This window comes from Scyliorhinus torazame, chromosome 1 (genome assembly GCF_047496885.1).
Source record: "Scyliorhinus torazame isolate Kashiwa2021f chromosome 1, sScyTor2.1, whole genome shotgun sequence".
NCBI classification, from domain to species: domain Eukaryota; kingdom Metazoa; phylum Chordata; class Chondrichthyes; order Carcharhiniformes; family Scyliorhinidae; genus Scyliorhinus; species Scyliorhinus torazame.
Genome location: NC_092707.1, coordinates 421606853 through 421631891, shown reverse-complemented (window position 1 = coordinate 421631891; position 25039 = coordinate 421606853). Strand labels below are relative to the sequence as shown.

The following is a 25039-nucleotide window of genomic DNA, read 5'->3' as shown; positions in this document are numbered from 1 at the left end:
CGCCAGCCAGGAATGGTCCAACTTTGCCAGGTGGTACAATTTTGTCCATGTGACATCCAGTCCTCTGTACCCCCAATCCAACGGCAAAGCGGAGAAGGGCGTCCACATAGTCAAACAGCTCCTCTGCACGGCTACCGATGCTGGGTCCGATTTCTACCTCGCCTTGCTGGCCTATCGCTCCGCCCCGCTGTGCACTGGCCTGTCGCCAGCCCAATTGCTCATGGGTCGCACCCTGAGGACGACAGTGCCGTCCATTCATGTCCCAGACCTCGACCACGTTCTGGTCCTTCGCCGGATGCAGCTGTCTCGTGCACAGCACAAGGCGGCTCATGACTCCCGTGCAGCTGATCTCCCGGCTCTGGCTCCAGATGACAACGTCCGCATCCATCTTCCGGATGGTGGCTGGTCTGCAACCGCTGTTGTCCTTCAGCAGGTGGCCTCCTGCTCGTTCCTGGTTCGTCTACCGGATGGCTCCATTCTGCGCCACAATCGATGTGCCCTTCGTCTTGTTCCACGCTCGCTACGTGATCCTCCACTGTCGCCTCGCCCTCCGGCTGACCCTGCCCTGGACTACGCAGAGATTCCGGTCACCCTGCATCCTCCTCTGACGCAGTCCAGCCCGCTTCTCAGCCGGCGGCTCCCGACTCACCCTTGAGGCGGTCAACCAGAATTCGTCGCCCACCTCAGAGACTTAATTTGTGAACTTTGTGGACTTCTAGACTTTCTGAATTGTTCTGTTCTTCCGTTTGATCGTTTCCCTGGTTTGTATATAGTGTTTATCTTGTTATCCTTGTTGCATACTGCTTCTCTGCACCAGGCACCTTCCCATGTAAATAGCTTAGTTCCCATGTACATAGTCCTGTAAATATGTCTTTCGCACACACGTAGTTAGGGACATTCTCACCATACATTATTTATTGCCACACATGTACTTTCTTTTATAAAAGGGGGATGTCATAATATACACCAGTTTATCATGGTGCAGACACACACACTGATGGACACACAGTGGGACCAATCAACACACACAACACCGCAGCCAATCACCAGTTAGAGCACACGCACTATAAAGACAGGGGGCATCAGAGTTCCCGCTCATTCGAGCTGCAGCTTCCTAGTAAGACAGAGCTCACAGCCTGCAGCACAGACATTCACCATGTGCTGAGTGCATAGACTGGTGAGGACAAGGCAAAGGTCTTTAGTTAAAGCTAGTATCGTGTTAACCCACAGTGAGAGTATGTTAAACAGTAAATGACTCAATAAAATAGTGTTGCACTATTTCAAGTGTTGGTGACCTGTATGTGTTCCACGGATCCAGAGTGCCCAACACAACATAGGGAACCTCAGTCACCTGAACAGTCACTGGCAATGTTATCCTTGCCCTGCTCTGAGGTCATGGTTGTGGCTTTAACCAGTGGCAGATTTCAATGATAATGGCCCAAATGGCAGCACGGTGGCGCAGTGGGTTAGCCCTGCTGCCTCACGGCGCCGAGGTCCCAGGTTCAATCCCGGCTCTGGCTCACTGTCTGTGTGGAGATTGCACATTCGCCCCCACAACCCAAAGATTGCAACCTAGGTGGATTGGCCACGCTAAATTGCCCCTTAATTGGACAAAATGAATTGGGTACTCTAAATTTTAGGAAAAAAAGAAAAAAAAAAAGATATTGGCCCAAATCCTCTGCTCAGGATCAGAGCCCCCATTACCTTCCTCTGATTTTCAGGCCAATCTCCGGAACTCATTCAGAAACCATGTAGGAAACAGCAGAGAGAATCCGTGCAGAAACCACCCCCCCTTTTTATGGCACTCGCTGCCATATTCTGGTAAACAAGAGTTTAAATGTCCCAAAGCTTCTTTGGAAATCCAAGGAGAGGGTAAGAGGGTTGGTCAGGTAAGTGGGTGGATGGGGTGGGGAGGTAGGGTTGGAGGGTGAGATCAGGTGAGGTTGGGTTGTTCAGGGAGCCAGGTGTTGAGGGACTAGTAAGGTTGGCCTCGTGGGCCCAGGTGGGCAGTTTTGGGATGGGGGGCTCAGCTCTGTAGTTACCCAGGTATTTAACCAGGTTTTAGTCTGTCTAAGATTTCCCAAGTAACTATCCAGGTGGGGAAGTAGAAGTCTGTTTTGGAGGAGCAGGTGATTTGAACATTCAAACTTGTTGGGTACCTTTCACAGAGTTAGTGTGTCAGGCCTGTCGAACGCTTCTGTTGTGCATCTTGGAAGTACGTCCAGTGTGGACTACCTGGAATCAGACAATCTGGGCCCATGTCTTCATTGAAACGTAGACATCTCACACGTTGTTCCTTGGTGAGGTTCAATGGGAACATTTTTCCGCAAACACCCAGGATAGATAAGGCCTCCTGCTAGAGCCCCTCTGTTCCTGCTCCCTCTTCCAATGGCTTGTGCTGCTCTGCTAAACCTTTCCTTAATCTCACGGTCGCACCTGATTGTCTGTGAAGCCAGTGGGAAAACGGGCAGGTCCAGAATGCACCTGGAACAACATGGCAGGCAGAAGTTAGGACTAAACTGAAAAACACCTGGGAATGCCGGCATTCGGGATGAAAGCTGCCAGCAGTCCTGGACCCTGGAATGCCGCAGCAATGTTGGAGGACACATCTATTGAGTGGCTCTCCCACTTTCAGTGTCATTGAGGAGGCCCATCACCCAACCTCAGACTGTTCCCGGAGTTACAGCTTTTTTTTCAGGAGATCCATCTTATTCCTTAAACAGTGTGTCAGTAATATTGGATACCTTTTCAATATGGCACCCAGACATGACAGCAATCAAGCCCACCCCTCGCAGAATACAGGGGCTAAACCCCTATAAATAATTGATTAGGTTGCACCAGACGATATGGTGGGTGAGTTCCCGACGGTCTCCACAGCGGGAAATACATCCTGTCGCTGCCTCCACTACAGAACCCTGTCCCAGGTGGGAGAATGCTTCACAGAAAGTCTGAAACGGTAATCGTAGCTGAGGGGTGTGGGCAGAAAATTGGCAGATGGTGTATAATGTGGGAAAATGTGAAGAATAGCAAAGAGAATGTTATTTAGATGGAGATACTGCAGAATACTGCTGTACAGGGCAGCTGGGTGTCTTTATGCTTGAATCATTAACGTGCAGTAATTTGGAATGCAAGTGGAGTTTGGCTGTATTTCAGTGGGAGTATAAAGATAGAAGTCTTGCTGCAGCTTTATAATCAAGGCATTAGTGAGACCACACAGAGAGCACTGTGTACAGTTTTGGGCGACTCATTTAAGGTGGAAAATATTTGTATCGTATGAGGAGAGATTGAACAGATTAGGCCTATACTCTCTCGAGTTTAGAAGAATGAGAGGAGATCTAATCGAGGTGTACGAGATGATAAAAGCTGTGGATAAAGTAGACATGGAGCAGATGCTTCCTCTTGTGGGGCATTCTAGAACGAGAGTTCTCAGAAGAAGAGGCAGCAAATTTAAAACAGATTTGAGGAGAAACTACTTCTCCCAAAGGGTTGCGAATCTGTGGAATTTGCTACCCCAGAGTGCGGTGCATGCTGGGACAGTGAGTAAATTTAAGGAGGAGACAGATTTTAGATGGGTTGAAGGGTTATGGAGAACGGGCACGATGGTGGGGTTGAGGCCAGGATGGGATCAGCCATGATCACAATGAGGGTGTGAGGCTCGGGAGGCTAAATCGCCGACTCCCGCTCCTCGGTCATGTGTTCCAGGGAGGAGATGCTCTGGCTGATTTCGCAATCCAGCTCTTGGCCTGTAACATTTTAGGTAGCAGATGAGGACCATATCAGCCATGATTGAATGACGGAGCAGACTCGATGGGCTGAATGGCCTAATTCTGCTCCGATATCTTATGAGCTAATGAACTAAGATTCATCAGGCTGATTCCTGGGATCAGGGGATGTTTTATGAGGAAAGATTGAATAGGTTGGGCCGAGTCCCATTGGAAGAAAGAGAGGTGATCTGATTGAAACATCAAGGATTCTGAAGGGGCTTGACAGGGCAGGTGCTGGGAGAATTCACGGGAGAAGGTAGAACTGCGGGCACAATTTTAGAAAAAAATGTGTCTCCCATTTAAGACAGAGATGAGAAGGAATTCTTCTTGTAGGATTGTTAGTCTGTGCAAAAACGGAGGCTGGAGCGTGATTCTCCAGAAAGATCTCGAAGTGTGGTAGTGAGCGGAACTGCTGCGAGCTTCCCGAAGCTCGGCCCAGCGAGGCCGCAACACTATTCAACGTTAATTGGTCCACATAACGAGGCCTCGTGGGATTATCGCCGCAAATGAAGGCTCGCCGGCCGATTTGGCCGCACTGTCCACGCCAGCCCCCGCGAACAGGGCCGGCCAGCACTTAAACAGCTCTTACACAGCCAGGAGGTGGGGGAGCCAGCTCACAACAATGAAGCCCAAGAGACTGGCCCAAGATTCGGGGACGCAGACCTGACGCAGCGGAGACCAGGAGGGATGACCTGTTCCCCCGAGGATCCCGGAGGGTGAGCCACAAGGCAGCCAGTGCTGCCTGGGACGAGGTGGCAGCGGCTGTAAGCTCGGGCAGTGTGACCAGGAGGACTGGCCTCCAGTGTCGGAAGAAGGTCACCAACCTACATTGGGCAGCACGAGTGAGTAGACACCAACCCTACCGCCCCCCACCCCACAAGCCCTTTCCACCCCCACACGAGCAGGCCTTACTGACTGATCCATCCCTCCCACTGATCACATCTCTATTCTCCCGCAGGTCCTCCAGCCGACAGCACCGGCCCATCCTGGGCAGCCCCCTCTCCGGACCCCCATCCCGGGCGGGCCCCTCTCCGGACCCCCATCCTGGGCGGGCCCCTCTCCGGACCCCCATCCCGGGCAGCCCCCTCTCCGGACCCCCATCCCGGGCAGCCCCCTCTCCGGACCCCCATCCCGGGCAGGCCCCTCTCCGGACCCCCATCCCGGGCAGCCCCCTCTCCAGACCCCCGTCCCGGGCGGGCCCCTCTCCGGACCTCCACCCCGGGCAGCCCCCTCTCTGGACCCCCATCCCGGGCAGCCCCCTCTCCGGACCCCCATCCCGGGCGGGCCCCTCTCCGGACCCCCACCCCGGGCGGGCCCCTCTCCGGACCCCCACCCCGGGTGGGCCCCTCTCCGGACCCCCATCCCGGGCAGCCCCATCTCCAGCCCCTCAGGAGAATACCCCAGAGGGGAGTTTCTAGGAATACACAACCGAGATGTCGCAGCTGTCACCCCCACCCTCCACCAGCGCAGATACTCACACCTCAGTGGGACATGCTAGTGGTCAGGCTTCTGGGGCACAATCTGGTGAGCTCCACGCTGCTGCTGATGTACATCAGGTAGAGGCAGGAACCCCCCCGGGCGAGGCAGCGGTCGGGGGGCTGCTGGATCCCAGGACACAGCTGGGTCCCAGCCTGATGCTGAGCCTCTGGAACAGGGTTACCCGGAGCTGATGGAGACGATAGGGAGCGGCCGGGTCATTCAGAGGGAGATGTCAGCGTCACTCCAGCAGATCCATAGCCGATTGAGGAGTACCAGAGGCTCCGGGCACTGGAGATGTCGCCGGCAATGAGTGGCACCGAGGCCAACATTGCCAGGGTGGCGACCACAGTGGAGAGCCTGGAGCACGTCGGCTGCATGAGTGAAGGTGTCCAAGACATCGCGCAGTCAGTGACGACCATGGCTGAGGGTCTCGGCAGAATGTCTGACTCGCTGGGGGATGTGACCCAATACTAAGCTGACCTTGATGAGGTTCTGTGGACATGTCCTGCTCTCAGATGGGAATGGCCAAGACACTGCACAGCATGTCCCAGTCACTGAGCAGCATGGCCGAGGGCATCAACAGGATGGTGCAGACCACGCGGAGCCGCCAGGGCTGGCAGAGCCAGATGATGCAGGGGCAGCCGGTGCTCGAACCAGCTACTCCCCCATCCCAAGGCGAACCCCAGGGCCCTATGAGCACCAACCGGGACGAGGGGGCGCTGAGTGCCAACCCAGACCCAGACCATGGAGTGGCGAGGGTGGCGAGCAGCTTCCCCGAGTTCCACCCCTCGGTCATCACACCAGGACAGGCTGTGCATGTGCCGCCCGCAAGTGAGCCGGGGCCCCCGGCCTCAGAGCCCCCAGAGGGTGCCCACCGGGGACCAGGTAAGCAGCTGGCTCCTTCCACCTCTGACCTACATCCTGGGGTGACACCGAGACGTAGCGGTAGAGGTAGGAAGACAAAGGGAATCACTGAAGGCACCAGGGGAGGGGGGACGGGTAGGTAGGGAGTGGGGGGGTTGGAGGGGTTGAGGGGGGAGCGGCACCATATGGAGAGTGGCACCATGGGGAGGGGGGACGGGTAGGTAGGGAGTGGGGGGGTTGGAGGGGTTGAGGGGGGAGCGGCACCATATGGAGAGTGGGGAACAATAAAACACAATAAACATCCGTGTGCACAATCACCAGTATGACGCCTCGTCACTTTCTCCCGCAATGCGGGCCGACCTTTCTCTCCAGGCATCTCCCCCTCGGGCACAACACACATAGCAGGCAGGCAGCGGTCAGACTATGGCATGCAAGGGCTGGTTTAGCTCAGTGGGCTAGGCAGCTGGCTTGTAATGCAGAACAAGGTCAGCAGCGTGGGTTCAATTCCCGTACCGGCCTCCCCGAACAGGCGCCGGAATGTGGCGACTAGGGGCTTTTCACAGTAACTTCATACCTGTGACAATAAAAGGTTATTATTAGATTGAGTGCACTGGCACTCAGCTCTCTGCGGGTTAGCATCATGCCCCTGCCCTCGACAGTGACCCGCTGACGGTGCCGACACAGTCCCAGCACCCTGGCGTGGTGTTACACAGGACTTGGGAGGGTAGGAGGTGGGGGTTGGGTGGGTAAGGTCGCGATGACGGACCAGGCCACGACCTATGTGAAGTGGGCGAGTATGAGGGCTTCCATGGCCTGTCCTGCAGCCTCCGGCTGGTCCTCCGGTTTCTCCCCAGCTTCCTCCAGCCTCTGCTGCTCCGCCACCTCCTCATCATCATCCTCCTTTTCGGAGGTGGCCACATGTTCCTCATCACTAACATCCATCTCGTCGCCCTGCTGCTGTGCCAGATTGTGGAGGGAATCTTTGAAGCAGACGGGCTGGTTAATAGGGGGGTGAAAAAGGCATATGGGACACTCACTTTTGTTAATCGGGGCATCGATTACAAAAGCAGGGGGGTCATGTTGGAGTTGTATAGAACGTTGGTGCGGCCACAGCTGGAGCACTGTGTGCAGTTCTGGTCACTACATTATAGGATGTGATTGCGCTGGAGGGGGTGCAGAGGGGATTCACCAGGATGTTGCCTGGGATGGAACATTTCAGTTATGAAGAGAGGTTGGATAGGCTGGGGTTGTTTTCTCTGGAGCAGAGAAGACTGAGGGACGACCTGATCGAGGTGGACAAGATTCCGAGGGGCATGGACAGGGTGGACAGGGAGCGTCTGAAGGGTCAGTTACGAGGAGATACAAGTTCAAGGTGAGGGGTGGGAGGTTCAGGGGGGATTTGAGGAAAAACCTTTTTACCCAGAGGGTGGTGAGGGTCTGGAACGCACTGCCTGGGAGGGTGGTGAGGGTCTGGAACGCGCTGCCTGGGAGGGTGGTGAGGGTCTGGAACGCACTGCCTGGGAGGGTGGTGAGGGTCTGGAACGCGCTGCCTGGGAGGGTGGTGAGGGTCTGGGACGCGCTGCCTGGGAGGGTGGTGAGGGTCTGGAACGCGCTGCCTGGGAGGGCCCGTTTCTACACTGTATTTTTCTGTGAGGACACAGCAGACCACCAGAAAGAGGGCGACCCTCCGGGGGGTGTACTGCAAGGCACCACCGGAGCGGTCGAGGCATCAGAACCACATTTTGAACAGTCCGATGTACCGCTCAATGACAGCCTGGGTGGCCACATGGGCCCCATTGTATCGGTCTCCGCTTTGGTCTTCGGCCTCCGTACTAGCGTCAATAGCCAGGTCCTCAGCGGGTAGCCCTTATCCCCCAAGAACCAGCTGCCCATCCTGGGGTGGTCCTCGAAGAGGGCAGGGTTGTGTGACTGCCCCAGGATGTAGCTGTTGTGCACACTCCCCGGGCAGCGCACACACATACATTATCTTCCTGTGGTCGTCGCACATGGGTTGTATGTTGAGGGAGTGCAAACCCTTTTAGTTGATAAAGGGCATGGCCCAGTGAGTGCAGAGCAACATCCAGGACCCCTTGGACCTGCGGCATCCCCGCGATGGCAGAGAAACCTGCTGCCCGGGCATCTTGCTCGGCTTGGTCCTTGGCAGCTCCTCACAAACCGCATGGTTCAGTTGGAGCAGCAATTGGATGCACTTCGGTGCATGCAGGTGGCGGAAAGCGTCATAGATCGCAGTTATATAAATGTGGTCACACCCAAGGTGCAGGCAGAGAATTGGGTGACCACCAGAAGGGGCAGGCAGTCAGTGCAGGAATCCCTGTGGTTGTCCCCCTCTCGAACAGGGATACCCCTTTGGATACTGTCGGGGGGGATAGCCTATCAGGGGAAAACAGCAGCAGCCAGAGCAGTGGCACCACGGCTGGCTCTGATGTTCAGCAGAGAGGGTCAAAGCGCAGAAGAACAATAGTCATCAGGGATTCTATAGTCAGGGGCACAGATAGGCGCTTCTGTGGATGTGAAAGAGACTCCAGGATGGTATGTTGCCTCCCTGGTGCCAGGGTCTAGGATGTCTCTGAACGGGTAGAGGGCATCCTGAAGGGGGAGGGCAAACAGGCAGAGGTCGTTGTACATATTGGTACTAACGACATAGGCAGGAAGGGGCATGAGGTCTTGCACCAGGAGTTCAGGGAGCTAAAAGACAGGACCTCTGGGGTTGTAATCCCGGGATTACTCCCTGTGCCAGGTGCCAGTGAGGCTAGAAATAGGAAGATAGAGCAGCAAAACACGTGGCTAAACAGCTAGTGTAGGAGGGAGGGTTTCCGTTATCTGGACCACTGGGAGCTCTTCCGGGGCAGGTGTGACCTGTATAAGAAGGACGGGTTGCATCTAAACTGGAGAGGCATAAATATCCTGGCCGCGAGGTTTGCTAGTGTCACACGGGAGGGTTTAAACTAGTATGGCAGGGAGGTGGGCACGGGAGCAATAGGTCAGAAGGTGAGAGCATTGAGGGAGAACTAGGGAATAGGGACAGTGTGGCTCTGAGGCAGAGCAGACAGGGAGAAGTTGCTGAACACAGCGGGTCTGGTGGCCTGAAGTGCATATGTTTTAATGCAAGGAGCATTACGGGTAAGGCAGATGAACTTAGAGCTTGGATTAGTACTTGGAACTATGATGTTGTTGCCATTACAGAGACCTGGTTGAGGGAAGGGCAGGATTGGCAGCTAAACGTTCCAGGATTTAGATGTTTCAGGCGGGATAGAGGGGGATGTAAAAGGGGTGGCGGAGTTGCGCTACTTGTTCGGGAGAATATCACAGCTGTACTGCGAGAGGACACCTCAGAGGGCAGTGAGGCTATATGGGTAGAGATCAGGAATAAGAAGAGTGCAGTCACAATGTTGGGGGTATACTACAGGCCTCCCAACAGCCAGCGGGAGATAGAGGAGCAGATAGGTAGACAGATTTTGGAAAAGAGTGAAAACAACAGGGTTGTGCTGATGGGAGACTTCAACTTCCCCAATATTGACTGGGACTCACTTAGTGCCAGGGGCTTAGACGGGGCGGAGTTTGTAAGGAGCATCCAGGAGGGCTTCTTAAAACAATATGTAGACAGTCCAACTAGGGAAGGGGCGGTACTGGACCTGGTATTGGGGAATGAGCCCGGCCAGGTGGTAGATGTTTCAGTAGGGGAGCATTTCGGTAACAGTGACCACAATTCAGTAAGTTTTAAAGTACTGGTGGACAAGGATAAGAGTGGTCCAAGGATGAATGTGCTAAATTGGGGGAAGGCTAATTATAAAAATATTAGGCGGGAACTGAAGAACATAGATTGGGGGCGGATGTTTGAGGGCAAATCAACATCTGACATGTGGGAAGCTTACAAGTGGCAGTTGAAAGGAATACAGGACCGGCATGTTCCTGTGAGGAAGAAAGATAAATACGGCAATTTTCGGGAACCTTGGATGACGAGTGATATTGTAGGCCTCGTCAAAAAGAAAAAGGAGGCATTTGTCAGGGCTAAAAGGCTGGGAACAGACGAAGCCTGCGTGGAATATAAGGAAAGTAGGAAGGAACTTAAGCAAGGAGTCAGGAGGGCTAGAAGGGGTCACGAAAAGTCATTGGCAAATAGGGTTAAGGAAAATCCCAAGGCTTTTTACACGTACATAAAAAGCAAGCGGGTAGCCAGGGAAAGGGTTGGCCCACTGAAGGATAGGCAAGGGAATCTATGTGTGGAGCCAGAGCTAATGGGCGAGGTACTAAATGAATACTTTGCATCAGTATTCACCAAAGAGAAGGAATTGGTAGATGTTGAGTCTGGAGAAGGGGGTGTAGATAGCCTGGGTCACATTGAGATCCAAAAAGACGAGGTGTTGGGTGTCTTAAAAAATATTAAGGTAGATAAGTCCCCAGGGCCTGATGGGATCTACCCCAGAATACTGAAGGAGGCTGGAGAGGAAATTGCTGAGGTCTTGACAGAAATCTTTGGATCCTCGCTGTCTTCAGGGGATGTCCCGGAGGACTGGAGAATAGCCAATGTTGTTCCTCTGTTTAAGAAGGGTAGCAAGGATAATCCCGGGAACTACAGGCCGGTGAGCCTTACTTCAGTGGTAGGGAAATTACTGGAGAGAATTCTTCGAGACAGGATCTACTCCCATTTGGAAGCAAATGGACGTATTAGTGAGAGGCAGCACGGTTTTGTGAAGGGGAGGTCGTGTCTCACTAACTTGATAGAGTTTTTCGAGGAGGTCACTAAGATGATTGATGCAGGTAGGGCAGTAGATGTTGTCTATATGGACTTCAGTAAGGCCTTTGACAAGGTCCCTCATGGTAGACTAGTACAAAAGGTGAAGTCACACGGGATCAGGGGTGAGCTGGCAAGGTGGATACAGAACTGGCTAGGCCATAGAAGGCAGAGAGTAGCAATGGAGGGATGCTTTTCTAATTGGAGGGCTGTGACCAGTGGTGTTCCACAGGGATCAGTGCTGGGACCTTTGCTCTTTGTAGTATATATAAATGATTTGGAGGAAAATGTAACTGGTCTGATTAGTAAGTTTGCAGACGACACAAAGGTTGGTGGAATTGCGGATAGCGATGAGGACTGTCGGAGGATACAGCAGGATTTAGATTGTCTGGAGACTTGGGCAGAGAGATGGCAGATGGAGTTTAATCCGGACAAATGTGAGGTAATGCATTTTGTAAGGTCTAATGCAGGTAGGGAATATACAGTGAATGGTAGAACCCTCAAGAGTATTGAAAGTCAAAGAGATCTAGGAGTACAGGTCCACAGGTCATTGAAAGGGGCAACACAGGTGGAGAAGGTAGTCAAGAAGGCATACGGCATGCTTGCCTTCATTGGCCGGGGCATTGAGTATAAGAATTGGCAAGTCATGTTGCAGCTGTATAGAACCTTAGTTAGGCCACACTTGGAGTATAGTGTTCAATTCTGGTCGCCACACTACCAGAAGGATGTGGAGGATTTAGAGAGGGTGCAGAAGAGATTTACCAGAATGTTGCCTGGTATGGAGGGCATTAGCTATGAGGAGCGGTTGAATAAACTCGGTTTGTTCTCACTGGAACGGAGGAGGTTGAGGGGAGACCTGATAGAGGTATACAAAATTATGAGGGGCATAGACAGAGTGGATAGTCAGAGGCTTTTCCCCAGGGTAGAGGGGTCAATTACTAGGGGGCATAGATTTAAGGTGAGAGGGGCAAGGTTTAGAGTAGATGTACGAGGCAAGTTTTTTACGCAGAGGGTAGTGGGTGCCTGGAACTCGCTACCGGAGGAGGTAGTGGAAGCAGGGACGATAGGGACATTTAAGGGGCATCTTGACAAATATATGAATAGGATGGGAATAGAAGGATACGGACCCAGGAAGTGTAGAAGATTGTAGTTTAGTCGGGCAGCATGGTCGGCACGGGCTTGGAGGGCCGAAGGGCCTGTTCCTGTGCTGTACATTTCTTTGTTCTTTGTTCTTTGTCGTGCCCCTGTTCAAAAAAGGGACTAGGGATAACCCTGGGAATTACAGGCCAGTTAGTCTTACTTCGGTGGTAGGCAAAGTAATGGAAAGGGTGCTGAAGGATAGGATTTTTGAGCATCTGGAAAGACACTGCTTGATCAGGGATCGTCAGCACGGATTTGTGAGGGGTAGGTCTTGCCTTACAAATCTTATTGAATTCTTTGAGGAGGTGACCAAGCATGTGGATGAAGGTAAAGCAGTGGATGTAGTGTACATGGATTTTAGTAAGGCATTTGATAAAGTTCCCCATGGTAGGCTTATGCAGAAAGTAAGGAGGCATGGGATAGTGGGAAATTTGGCAAGTTGGATAACAAACTGGCTAACCGATAGAAGTCAGAGAGTGGTGGTGGATGGCAAATATTCAGCCTGGATCCCAGTTACCAGTGGCATACCGCAGGGATCAGTTCTGGGTCATCTGCTGTTTGTGATTTTCATAAATGACTTGGATGAGGGAGTTGAAGGGTGGGTCAGTAAATTTGCAGACGATACGAAGTTTGGTGGAGTTGTGGATAGTAAGGAGGGATGTTGCAAAGAGACATAGATAGGATGCAGAGCTGGGCTGAGAAGTGGCAGATGGAGTTTAACCCTGAAAAGTGTGAGGTTGTCCATTTTGGAAGGACAAATATGAATGCGGAATACAGGGTTAACGGTAGAGTTCTTGGCAATGTGGAGGAGCAGAGAGATCTTGGGGTCTATGTTCATACATCTTTGAAAGTTGCCACTCAAGTGGATAGAGCTGTGAAGAAGGCCTATGGTGTGCTCGCGTTCATTAACAGAGGGATTGAATTTAAGAGCCGTGAGGTGATGATGCAGCTGTACAAAACTTTGGTAAGGCCACATTTGGAGTATTGTGTACAGTTTTGGTCGCCTCATTTTAGGAAGGATGTGGAAGCTTTGGAAAAGGTGCAAAGAAGATTTACCAGGATGTTGCCTGGAATGGAGAGTAGGTCTTACGAGGAAAGGTTGAGGGTGCTAGGCCTTTTCTCATGAGAACGGAGAAGGATGAGGGGCGACTTGATAGAGGTTTATAAGATGATCAGGGGAATAGATAGAGTAGACAGTCAGAGACTTTTTCCCCGGGTGGAACAAACCATTACAAGGGGACATAAATTTAAGCTGAAAGGTGGAAGATATAGGAGGGATATCAGAGGTAGGTTCTTTACCCAGAGAGTAGTGGGGGCATGGAATGCACTGCCTGTGGAAGTAGTTGAGTCGGAAACATTAGGGACCTTCAAGCAGCTATTGGATAGGTACATGGATTACGGCTAAATGATATAGTGTAGATTTATTTGTTCTCAAGGGCAGCACGGTAGCATTGTGGATAGCAAAATTGCTTCACAGCTCCAGGGTCCCAGGTTCGATTCCTGCTTGCGTCACTGTCTGTGCGGAGTCTGCACGTCCTCCCCGTGTCTGCGTGGGTTTCCTCCGGGTGCTCCGGTTTCCTCCCACAATCCAAAGATGTGCGTGTTAGGTGAATTGGCCAATGATAAATTGCCCTTAATGTCCAAATTGCCCTTGGTGTTGGGTGGAGGTGTTGAGTTTGGGTAGGGTGCTCTTTCCAAGAGCCGGTGCAGACTCAAAGGGCCGAATGGCCTCCTTCTGCACTGTAAATTCAATGATAATCTATGATTAATCTAGGACAAAGGTTCGGCACAACATCGTGGGCCGAAGGGCCTGTTCTGTGCTGTATTTTCCATGTTCTATGTTCTATGTTCTAGACTGGGGGCGGATGTTTGAGGGTAAATCAACATCTGACATGTGGGAGGCTTTCAAATATCAATTGAAAGGAATTCAGGACCGGCATGTTCCTGTGCGGAAGAAGGATAAATACGACAAATTTTGGGAACCTTGGATAACAAGAGATATTGTAGGCCTCGTCAAAAAGAAAAAGGAGGCATTTGTCAGGGCTAGAAGGCTGGGAACAGACAAAGCCTGTGTGGAATATAAGGAAAGTAGGAAGGAACTTAAGCAAGGAGTCAGGAGGGCTAGAAGGGGTCACGAAAAGTCATTGGCAAATAGGGTTAAGGAAAATCCCAAGGCTTTTTACACGTACATAAAAAGCAAGAGGGTAGCCAAGGAAAGGGTTGGCCCACTGAAGGATAGGCAAGGGAATCTATGTGTGGAGCCAGAGGAAATGGGCGAGGTACTAAATGAATTTGCATCAGTATTCACCAAAGAGAAGGAATTGGTAGATGTTGAGTCTGGAGAAGGGTGTGTAGTTAGCCTGGGTCACAATGAGATCCAAAAAGACGAGGTGTTGGGTGTCTTGAAAAATATTAAGGTAGATAAATCCCCAGGGCCTGATGGGATCTACCCCAGAATACCGAAGGAGGCTAGTAGCAAAATGCTGAGGCCTTGACAGAAATCTTTGGATCCTCACTGTCTTCAGGTGATGTCCCGGAGGACTGGAGAATAGCCAATGTTGTTCCTTTCTTGAAGAAGGGTAGCAAGGATAATCCAGGGAACTAAGGCCGGTGAGCCTTGAGTCAGTGGTAGGGAAATTACTGGAGAGAATTCTTTGAGACAGGATCTACTCCCATTTGGAAGCAAATGGACGTATTAGCGAGAGGCAACACGGTTTTGTGAAGGGGAGGTCGTGTCTCACTCACTTGATAGAGTTTTTCGAGGAGGTCACTAAGATGATTGATGCAGGTAGGGCAGTGGGTGTTGTCTTTCTGGACTTCAGTAAGGCCTTTGACAAGGTCCCTCATGGCAGACTGGTATAAAAGGTGAAGTCACACGGGATCAGGGGTGAGCTGGCAAGATGGATACAGAACTGGCTAAGTCATAGAAGGGAGAGAGTAGCAATGGAAGGGTGCTTTTCTGATTGCAGGGCTGTGACTAGTGGTGTTCCGCAGGGATCAGTGCTGGGACCTTTGCTGTTCATAGTATATATAAATGATTTGGAGGAAAATGTAACTGGTCTGATTAGTAAGTTTGCGGACGACACAAAGGTTGGTGGAATTGCGGATAGCGATGAGGACTGTCAGAGGACACAGCAGGATTTAGATTGTTTGGAGACTTGGGCGGAGAGATGGCTGATGGCGTTTAATCCGGACAAATGTGAAGTAATGCATTTTGTAAGGTCTAATGCAGGTAGGGAATATAATCAGAGAGATCGAGGTGTACAGGTCCACAGGCCACTGAAAGGGGCAACACAGGTGGAGAAGGTAGTCAAGAAGGCATACGGCATGCTTGCCTTCATTGGCCGGGCATTGAGTATAAAAATTGGCAAGTCATGTTGCAGCTGTATAGAACCTTAGTTAGGCCACACTTGGAGTATAGTGTTCAATTCTGGTTGCCACACTACCAGTAGGATGTGGAGGCTTTAGAGAGGGTGCAGAAGAGATTTACCAGGATGTTGCCTGGTATGGAGGGCATTAGCTATGAGGAGAGGTTGAATAAACTTGGTTTGTTCTCACTGGAACGACGGAGGTTGAGGGGCGACCTGATAGAGGTATACAAAATTATGAGGGGCATAGAGTGGATAGTCAGAGGCTTTTCCCCGGGGTAGAGGGGTCAATTACTAAGGGGAATAGGTTTAAGGTGAGAGGGGCAAGGTTTAGAGGAGATGCACGAGGCAAGTTTTTTACGCAGAGGGTAGTGGGTGCCTGGAACTCACTACCGGAGGAGGTAGTGGAAGCAGGGACGATAGGGACATTTAAGGGGCATCTTGACAAATACATGAATAGGATGGGAATAGAGGGATACGGCCCCTGGACGTGTAGAAGAGTGTAGTTTAGTCGGGCAGCATGGTCGGCACGGGCCTGGAGGGCCGAAGGGCCTGTTCCTGTGCTGTACATTTCTTTGTTCTTTGTTCTTTGTTTGTTCTTTGGTCCATGTCAAAGATGATGTAATTTTCCACTCGGGCATACAGGGCATTCACCTGTGGGCTGCGCGATGCCACACAGTCCCCACTACAGCCCAGGAATGATGCTGAAGTGGGAAAGGTCAGGGATGCGGTGACATTGACGGCCACAGGCAGCGGGTGTCCTCCTCCATGTAGTGCCAGGTCTGCGAGGATATTGCACAGGTGTCGCACCGTCTCCTTGTTGAGGCGGTGCCTCCTGCGGCAGGAGCTGTCCGTCATCTGTTCAAATGGCCAGCGACGCCTGTGCACCCTGGGCCTTCGTGGGACTCCCCCTCTGGGTCCCTCCCTGGCCTGTTGGGCGGCCGGGTCCTCAGGGTGTGGGGCGGGGTCTGGCACGTGGGCCGCCGCCTCGAGCATGTGCAGACGCTGCTGCAGACGCCATCTCCAGCGTCTGGCCCCCTGGCCTGCCAGCAGCACCAGTTCAGCCAGGTCAAGGCAAGTTCTGGGTCCAAAATCCCTGCCACAGCGTTCAATATCTGTCAGAGATTGGGGGAGGGTGTCAGACTGACAAACTACGGTGGCTCCCACCCCGGGACCTGCAAAACTCGAGATGGTGATGTGCGAATATCAAACTTTGCAGACACAGCAATTTTGTTCAGCTGAAAACTGCTGACACTCTTTCTAGATATAGAAGTGCTGACAGCAGGACGCCCTTGTGAGGGTGCAGAGGCAAACAGCTGGCAACATTCCAAGTGTTAGGAATCCAAGTTATATGTAAGACCATTGTTTCATATTCACACAAAAATTGGCCCAATTATGGAGTGCAACGCTAAAGCATTCATACAATCCAATTTGATAAAAAAACTAGATTATATAAAATCTTGCAAATTACAGCAAAGGATGCCAGTTGGGACTTTATTCCAGTTCTGATGTTAGTCTGAACTGAATTTCCTGATCCCTTCCAATGTCAATGAGTCATTTCCAAAACTAATCCATCTCCCGCTGAATATTATTTTTGTTCTTTGGCTCCGTAAAAATGAAACTCAGATAATTTGAGCAAGTTTGAGAATTTTAAAGCTTGGAAGTGGACTGTTGATCGTATTCGAATTGATGCAGCGTGCATCCTGCATTTGGAGGTCCTGCAGCAGGAGTTCAGGGAGTTAGGTGGCAAGCTAAAAAGCAGGACCTCTAGGGTTGTAATCTCAGGATTACTCCCTGTGCCACGTGCCAGTGAGGCTACAAATAGGAGGATAGTGCAGCTAAATACGTGGTGTAGGAGGGAGGGTTTCAGATTTCTGGACAGCTGGGATCTCTTCTGGGGCAGGTGGGACCTGTTGCCTCTAAATTGGACTTACTGTTCTTACTGTTTGTTACATGTCTGGGTTTGTCCCTGCTGGCTCCACCCCTCGGGCTCGAGTATAAAGGTAGCTAACCTCCAGCCACAGTTTACTCTTCCGACTCTCGTCTGTCGTCATTGATGGTACATCAATTTAATCAGCTAAAATTTTAAGATGGATCCATCGCTCAAGCCTGATCGCCTGGAGCTGGACCCCCAAGCAGCCGACGCCACTGCGACGTTTGAACACTGGCTAAGCTGCTTTGAATCTTACATTGATTCCTCCGCCGCCGCCGTCGCTGAGACCCACAGATTCCTTCTTATCAGAGACGCTACCTCGTACGAGGATGCGATAACGCTGTCGAAAGGGCAGTATGTTAAGGAAGTCAACGAGGTGTACGCTAGGCATCTCCTTGCCACGAGCGACAGCGCCCCGGAGAATCGCAAGCTGAATTTCTGCGCGCTTTGCGGGTACTCAGCCGGAACTGCAGTTATAAGGCGGTATCGGCTGTCAAGCAGACCAAATTGCTGACCCGGGACGCCTATGTCGCAGGCATAAAATCTAATTACATCCGCCAGCGCCTACTGGAAGTGGGTACACTCGACCTCCAAGACACAGTACAACTCTCGGACTCGTTGGAAGTGGCCTTCCATAACATAGATGCCTTCACCTCCGACCCAGGGATGCCGCAAGCCTGTGCCGCGCAGCGACCCGCCAACTCCGGAGGCCCGAAATGTTACTTCTGTGTGTAGAAGCAAATACCTGGCTTCTACACTGGCCAGGGTAAGCACCCCAGACAATGCTGTCCAGCAAAGAGCGCGATCTGCAACGGGTGCGGAAAGAAGGGCCACTTCTCTAAAGTCTGCCAGGCCCGACCTGTTTCTAAACCCAGCAGCGCTGCGTGTAGCCCGCGGGGACTGCCCCCATCTTCCACGTCACCCGCCACGTGCGACCCGTGGGGGCCGCCATCTTCGACGCACACCCGCCACGTGCGATTCGTGGGGGCCGCCATCTTGGCCACCATCTTCGACGCCACCCGCCACGTGGGGGCCGCCATCTTCGACGCCACCTGCCATCTTGTAATCACCTGATCGTATGCTGGCCTCCGCTACCCTTGATCAGCCCTTCCACCTTCCAAAGCTCGCCTCCATCACCCTCGACCAATCTCGACCTCATCACCTCACTAAATCCATGATGGTCGTCCGGATCAACGGCCACGAGATGACCTGTCTCTTCGACTCCGGGAGCACGGAGAGTTTCATTCACCCAGATACGGTACGGCGCTGCTCCCTCCCAATTTTACCCGCGACCCAGAAAATCTCCCTGGCTTCCGAATTACATTCCTTGGAAGTTTGTGGGAAGGTGTGGCAAACCTTACAGTACGGGGCATCGAGTACAAAAGTGTCACGCTTTACGTCCTCCCCCAACTCTGCGCTGCCTTACTACTAGGTCTAGATTTCCAATGCCACCTCAAAAGTCTTATCTTGGAGTACCTTGGCCCCTCTCACCGTCTGTAGCCTCTCGACCCTTAAGGTCGCCCCATCCCCGCTCTTTGCTAACCTCACCCCAGACTGTAAGCCCGTCGCCACTAGGAGCAGACGATACAGTGCTCGGGACAAGGCCTTTATCAGGTCGGAGGTCCAGCGACTCCTGCGGGAAGGGATCATAGAGGCCAGTACTAGCCCCTGGAGAGCCCAATGGTGGTCGTCAAAACTGGGGAGAAGCACCGGGTGGTCATCAACTACAGTCAGACCATCAACCGGTACACGCAGCTCGATGCGTACCCTCTCCCCCGCATATCTGACACGGTCAATCAGATTGCGCAGTACCGAGTCTTCTCCACTATTGACTTGAAGTCCACGTACCACCAGCTCCCTATCCTCCCGGAGGACTGCCAATACACTGCCTTCGAGGCAGATGGCCACCTCTACCACTTCCTCAGGGTTCCCTTCGGCATCACCAATGGGGTCTCGGTCTTCCAACAGGAGATGGACCGAATGGTTGACCAGTACGGGCTGCGGGCCACGTTCCCGTATCTGGATAATGTCACCATCTGCGGCCATGACCAGCAGGACCATGACGCTAACCTCCAACATGTCCTCCACACTGCCAAGCTCCTTAACCTCACATACAATAAGGAGAAATGCGTTTCCCGCACAACCCGCCTGGCCATCCTCGGCTACGTTGTGGAAAGCGGAGTCCTAGGGCCCGATCCCGACCGCATGCGTCCCCTCCTGGAACTTCCACTCCCCCACTGCCCCAAGGCCCTGAAGAGATGCCTTGGTTATTTTCCTATTATGCCCAGTGGGTCCCTAATAATGCGGACAAGGCCCACCCACTCATTAAATCCACCATTTTTCCCCTGACGCCTGGCCTTCAACCGCATCAAAACAGATATTGCCCAAACCACGATGCACGCAGTAGACGAGTCCATCCCGTTCCAGGTGGAGAGCGATGCGTCTGACATTGCTCTGGCCGCTACCCTCAACCAGGCGGGCAGGCCCGTGGCTTTCTTCTCCCGCACCCTCCAGGGCTCCGAAATTCGACACTCCTCCGTCGAAAAGGAAGCCCAAGCCATTGTGGAAGCTGTGCGACATTGGAGGCATTACCTGGCCGGCAGGTGATTCACTCTCCGCACTGACCAACGGTCGGTAGCCTTCATGTTCGATAATGCACAGTGGGGCAAGATCAAGAATGACAAGATCCTAAGGTGGAGGATCGAACTCTTCACCTATAATTATGATATCTTGTATTGACATGGGAAGCTCAATGAGCCCCCAGATGCCCTGTCCCGCGGCACATGCGCCAGCGCACAAGTAGACCGACTTCGGGCCCTCCACAATGACCTCTGTCACCCGGGGGTCACCCATTTTTTCATTTTATCAAGGCCTGCAACCTGCCTTACTCCATTGAGGAGGTCAGGACCATGACCAGCGACTGCCAGGTCTGCACGGAGTGCAAACCACACGTCTACCGACCGGATAGAGCACACCTGGTAAAGGCCTCCCGCCCCTTTGAGCGCCTCAGCATCGATTTCAAAGGGCCCCTCCCCTCCACTGTCGTAATGTGTACTTTCTCAACATCATTGATGAGTACTCACGTTTCCCTTTCGCCATCCCGTGCCCTGACATGACCTCTGTCACAGTCATCAAGGCCCTGCACGGCCTCTTCACCCTGTTCGGTTTCCCCACTTCCATCCATAGCGATCGGGGTTCCTCCTTCGTCAGTTCCTGCTTAGCAAGGGCATCGCCTCAAGCAGGACTACCAGCTACAACCCCCGGGGAAACGGACAGGTGGAGAGGGAGAACACGATGGTCTGGAAGGCCATCCTTCTTGCCCTACGGTCTAGAAGTCTCCCAGTCTCCCGCTGGCAGGAGGTCCTTCCCGATGCGCTCCATTCCATTCGGTCCCTCCTGTGTTCCGCCACCAATGTGACCCCTCACGAGAGGATGTTTGTCTTCCCCAGGAAGTCCACCTCAGAGGTCTCGCTCCCATCCTGGTTGACGGTTCCAGGACCCGTCCTCCTCCAGAAGCATGCGAGAAGTCACAAGTTGGATCCCCTAGTCGAACGGGTCCTTCTCCTCCATGCTAACCCTCCAGTACGCCTACGTGGCACACCATGACGGGCGGGAGGACACAGTCTCCCTTTGGGACTTGGCACCCGCCGGTTCCCCAGCGACCATCACCACTACCCCCGACTCTACACCGTCTCCCTCCATTGCTACCCCCGATTCTATACTGTCTCCCTCTGTTGCTACTCACGACTCTACACCCTCTCCCTCCGTTGCTACTTATCCGGAAGACGACAGGCTCCTGGATACGCAGGCCTCAACTTCATCCGACACCAGTGTCCTCACCACAGCCGGGACTGAGGCGATCACAGCGGAAGGTCAGAGCCCCCGACAGACTCGATCTCTAATTCAACCCGTCCACTTCACCCCCGCCGGACTCTTTTTTAACAGGGAGTGAATGTGGTGAACCACTATTATATTGTACACACTGTTCTTACTTATGGTACTTGCTGTTCTTACTGTTTGTTACATGTCTGGGTTTGTCCGTGCTGGCTCCGCCCCTCAGCCTCAAGTATAAAGGTAGCTAACCTCCAGCCACAGTTTACTCTTCCGACTCGCGTCTGTCGCCATTGATGGTACATCAGAGGGGCACCAATATTCTGGTTGGGAGGTTTGCTGAAGTCACTCGGGAGGATTTAAACTAGTATGGCAGGGGGTGGGAACCAGAGTGTTAGCTTAGAAGGTGTCATAACTGAAGGGGAAATAGAGAACAAAAATAAGAGAACAACATCACCATATCTGCTCAAACGCAGTGGTTTGAAGTGTATATGTTTCAAGCCAGAAGTATAGCGGGATATAGATGCTTCAGGAGAGAGCGAGAGGGGTGTAAAAGGGGTGGGGAGTAGTGCTGCTGTTTAAGGAGAATATTATAGCCGTACTGCGGGAGGACACCTCGGAGGGTTCACACAATGAGGCAATCTGGATAGAGCTCAGGAACAGGAAGGGGGCAATCACAATGTTGGGGGTTTATTACAGGCCCCCCACCTGCCAGCGAGAGATAGACGAGCTGATAGGTAGAGAGATTTTGGAAAGGTGCGAAAGTAACAGGGTTGTTGTGGTCGGGGAATTTAATTTCCCCGATATTGACTGGGACTCACTTAGTGCTCGGGGTGTGGGTGGGGCAGAGTTTGTAAGGTGTATCCAGGAAGGCGTCTTGATGCAATATGTAGATCGTCCAACTCGGGAAGGGGCAGTACTGGACCTGGCAATGGGGAATGAGCCTGGGCAGGTGGTTGAGGTTTCAGTCGGGGAACATTTTGGGAGTAGTGACCACAATTCTGTAAGTTTTGGGGTATTTTTGGAAAGGGATGAGGGTAACCCTCGCGTTAAGGGGCTAAACTGGGGAAAGGAAAATTACAATAACATGAGACAGGGATTGAAGAATTTGGATTGGTTGCGGCTGTTGGATAATAAATCAACATCGGACATGTGGGAGTCTTTCAAGCGAGAGTTGATTAGGATTCAGGAAAGTCACGTTCCTGAGATAATGAAGGATAAGTCTGGGAAGTTTAGGGAGACTTGGATAACGAGGGATATTGTGAACCACGTCAAAAAAAAAACTTTTGTACGGTCTAGGGGGATGGGGACAGTCGAAACCCTAGACGAGTATGAAGAAATAGGAAGGTACTGAAGCGGGAAATTAGGAGGGCGAGGAGGGGTCATGAAAAATCCTTGGCAGGTAATATTAAGGTGAATCTCAAAGCTTTTTATTCATATGTAAAAAACAAGAGGGAAAGGATTGGACCAATTAAGGACAGGACAGTGGGGAGAATCTCGGTGTTGAGCCAGAGGAAATGCACGAGATACTAAATGAATACTTTGCATCAGTGTTCACCAGAGAAAGGGACTTTGTGGAAGATGATTCTTGGGTAGGGTGTGTGGACAGTCTGGGTCATGTGACATCGAAAAGGAGGAGGTATTGGGTCTCCTGGGCCGGATGGGATTTACCCCAGAAGACTGAGGGAAGCAAGGGAGGAAATTGCTGGGGCCTTGACTGACATCGTTGCATCCTCCTTGGTACAGTGAGATCCCAGAGGACTGGAGAATAGCTAATGTGGTACCGCTGTTTAAGAAAGGTAGCAGGGATAATCCTGGAAACTATCGGCCGGTGAGCCTCACATCGGTAGTCGGTAAATTATTGGAGAGAATTCTCAGGGACAGGGTTTATACCCATTTGAAAACAAATGGACTCATTAGCGATAGGCAGCATGGTCTTGTGAAGGGGAGGTCGTGCCTCACCAACTTGATCAAGTTTCTTGAGGAGGTGACAAAGATAATTGATGAGGGGAGGGCGGTGGATGTTGTTTACATGGACTTCAGTAAAGACATTGACAAGGTCCCTCATGGCAGACTGAACAAAGAACAACACAGTGCAGGAATAGGCCCTTCGGCCCTCCAAGCCCGTACCGGTCATGACACCAACCTTGGCCAAAACCCTCAGCACTTCCTTGTGCCGTGTCCCTCTATACCCGTCCTATCCATGTGTTTGTCAAGATGCTTTTTGAACGCCGTTAATGTATCTGCTCCACAACCTCCCCTGGCAACGCGTTCCAGACACTCACCACCCTCTGTGTAAAAAACCTGCCTCGCACTTCTCCTCAAAACTTTGTCCCACGGACGTTAACCCTATGCCCCTGGTGACTGACCCCTCCACCCTGGGAAAGAGTGCCTGCCCATCCACTCTATCCATGCCCCTCAGAATCGTGTCGACCTCTATCAGGTCACCCCTCAACCTCCGTCTTTCTAATGAAATCATTCTGAGACTGCATTTCTGAGCCATCACTGTGTGAACACCTTGTTGAAACAGATCTTATTCTGTTCTAAAGATCAGTTTGTCTTATCACAGATACAGCCAACCCTAAAACCTCACCTGTTGTGCTTTTGCTGCAGTACGTTTGCCTCAGGTGGTTGCACGGTGCCTGGGAAAGTAGGTCAGTCAAACACAATTTCTTGTCTTCCCTCTCAGGTGTGTGTGGATGCTGTGGAGCTCTGCGTCCGAGGTATAAGAGACTGGTGGACAACATCTTCCCTGAAGACCCCGAGGTAAAAGCTTATTTCAAGTAATGATTTGTAACCCTGAGTGATCAGTTTCTAGATGTGCACCTTGTCAGTGGTAACAGTGTCTGAGGAATTTGGATGAGACACAGATTCTCGTGACTATGACTCGAGGGCTGAAATGGTTGGATGGGAAATGAGAGATCGGACAACACAAAGGTCAAGTGGGAAGGACAGAAATTCCACGTGGGGCCAGGTTTGTGTGGGAAGTTATATCACTGTTGCAAATGCGTGAGGTGAATCTTTTGTTTATTGACAAAGGCAAAATTGACTTTTTATTTGAAATATCCTTTACCTTTTAATCAATGTTTGAATTAAGTTGAGTTCAGTTGCTTAAGTGTGGAAACAATTTTGAGAAAATAACTTTTGCCCAGTGATTTTCTTTCTGTTGGCCTCATGTGGTTCCTTTCCTTTTAAAAAGTTATTTACTCTGTATCTAACCCCGTGCTGTACCTGTCCTGGGAGTGTTTGATGGGGACAGTGCGGAGGGAGATTTACTCTGTATCTAACCCCGTGCTGTACCTGTCCTGGGAGTGTTTGATGGGGACAGTGTCGAGGGAGCTTTACTCTGTATCTAACCCCGTGCTGTACCTGTCCTGGGAGTGTTTGATGGGGACAGTGTAGAGGGAGATTTACTCTGTATCTAACCCCGTGCTGTACCTGTCCTGGGAGTGTTTGATGGGGACAGTGTAGAGGGAGATTTACTCTGTATCTAACCGTGCTGTACCTGTCCTGGGAGTGTTTGATGGGGACAGTGTAGATGGAGCTTTACTCTGTATCTAACCCCGTGCTGTACCTGTCCTGGGAGTGTTTGATGGGGTCAGTGTAGAGGGAGCTTTACTCTGTATCTAACCCCGTGCTGTATCTGTCCTGGGAGTGTTTGATGGGGACAGTGTAGAGGGAGCTTTACTCTGTATCTAACCCCGTGCTGTACCTGTCCTGGGAGTGTTTGATGGGGACAGTGTAGAGGGAGCTTTACTCTGTATCTAACCCCATGCTGTACCTATCCTGGGAGTGTTTGATGGGGACAGTGTAGAAGGAGCTTTACTCTGTATATAACCCCGTGCTGTACCTGTCCTGGGAGTGTTTGATGGGGACAGTGTAGAAGGAGCTTTACTCTGTATATAAC

General features: G+C 51.9%; 1 protein-coding gene across 1 annotated transcript in view; it reads left to right on the top strand.

Moving 5' to 3' along the window:
- The window catches only part of LOC140425068 (protein EFR3 homolog B-like), a 500803-nt gene that overhangs the window by 44277 nt on the left and 431487 nt on the right, over positions 1-25039 (top strand). Inside the window, exon 2 of the mRNA XM_072508948.1 lies at positions 23822-23898. Within this exon, the coding sequence (XP_072365049.1) occupies positions 23822-23898 (77 nt within the window). The remainder of the gene's footprint in view (positions 1-23821; positions 23899-25039) is intronic.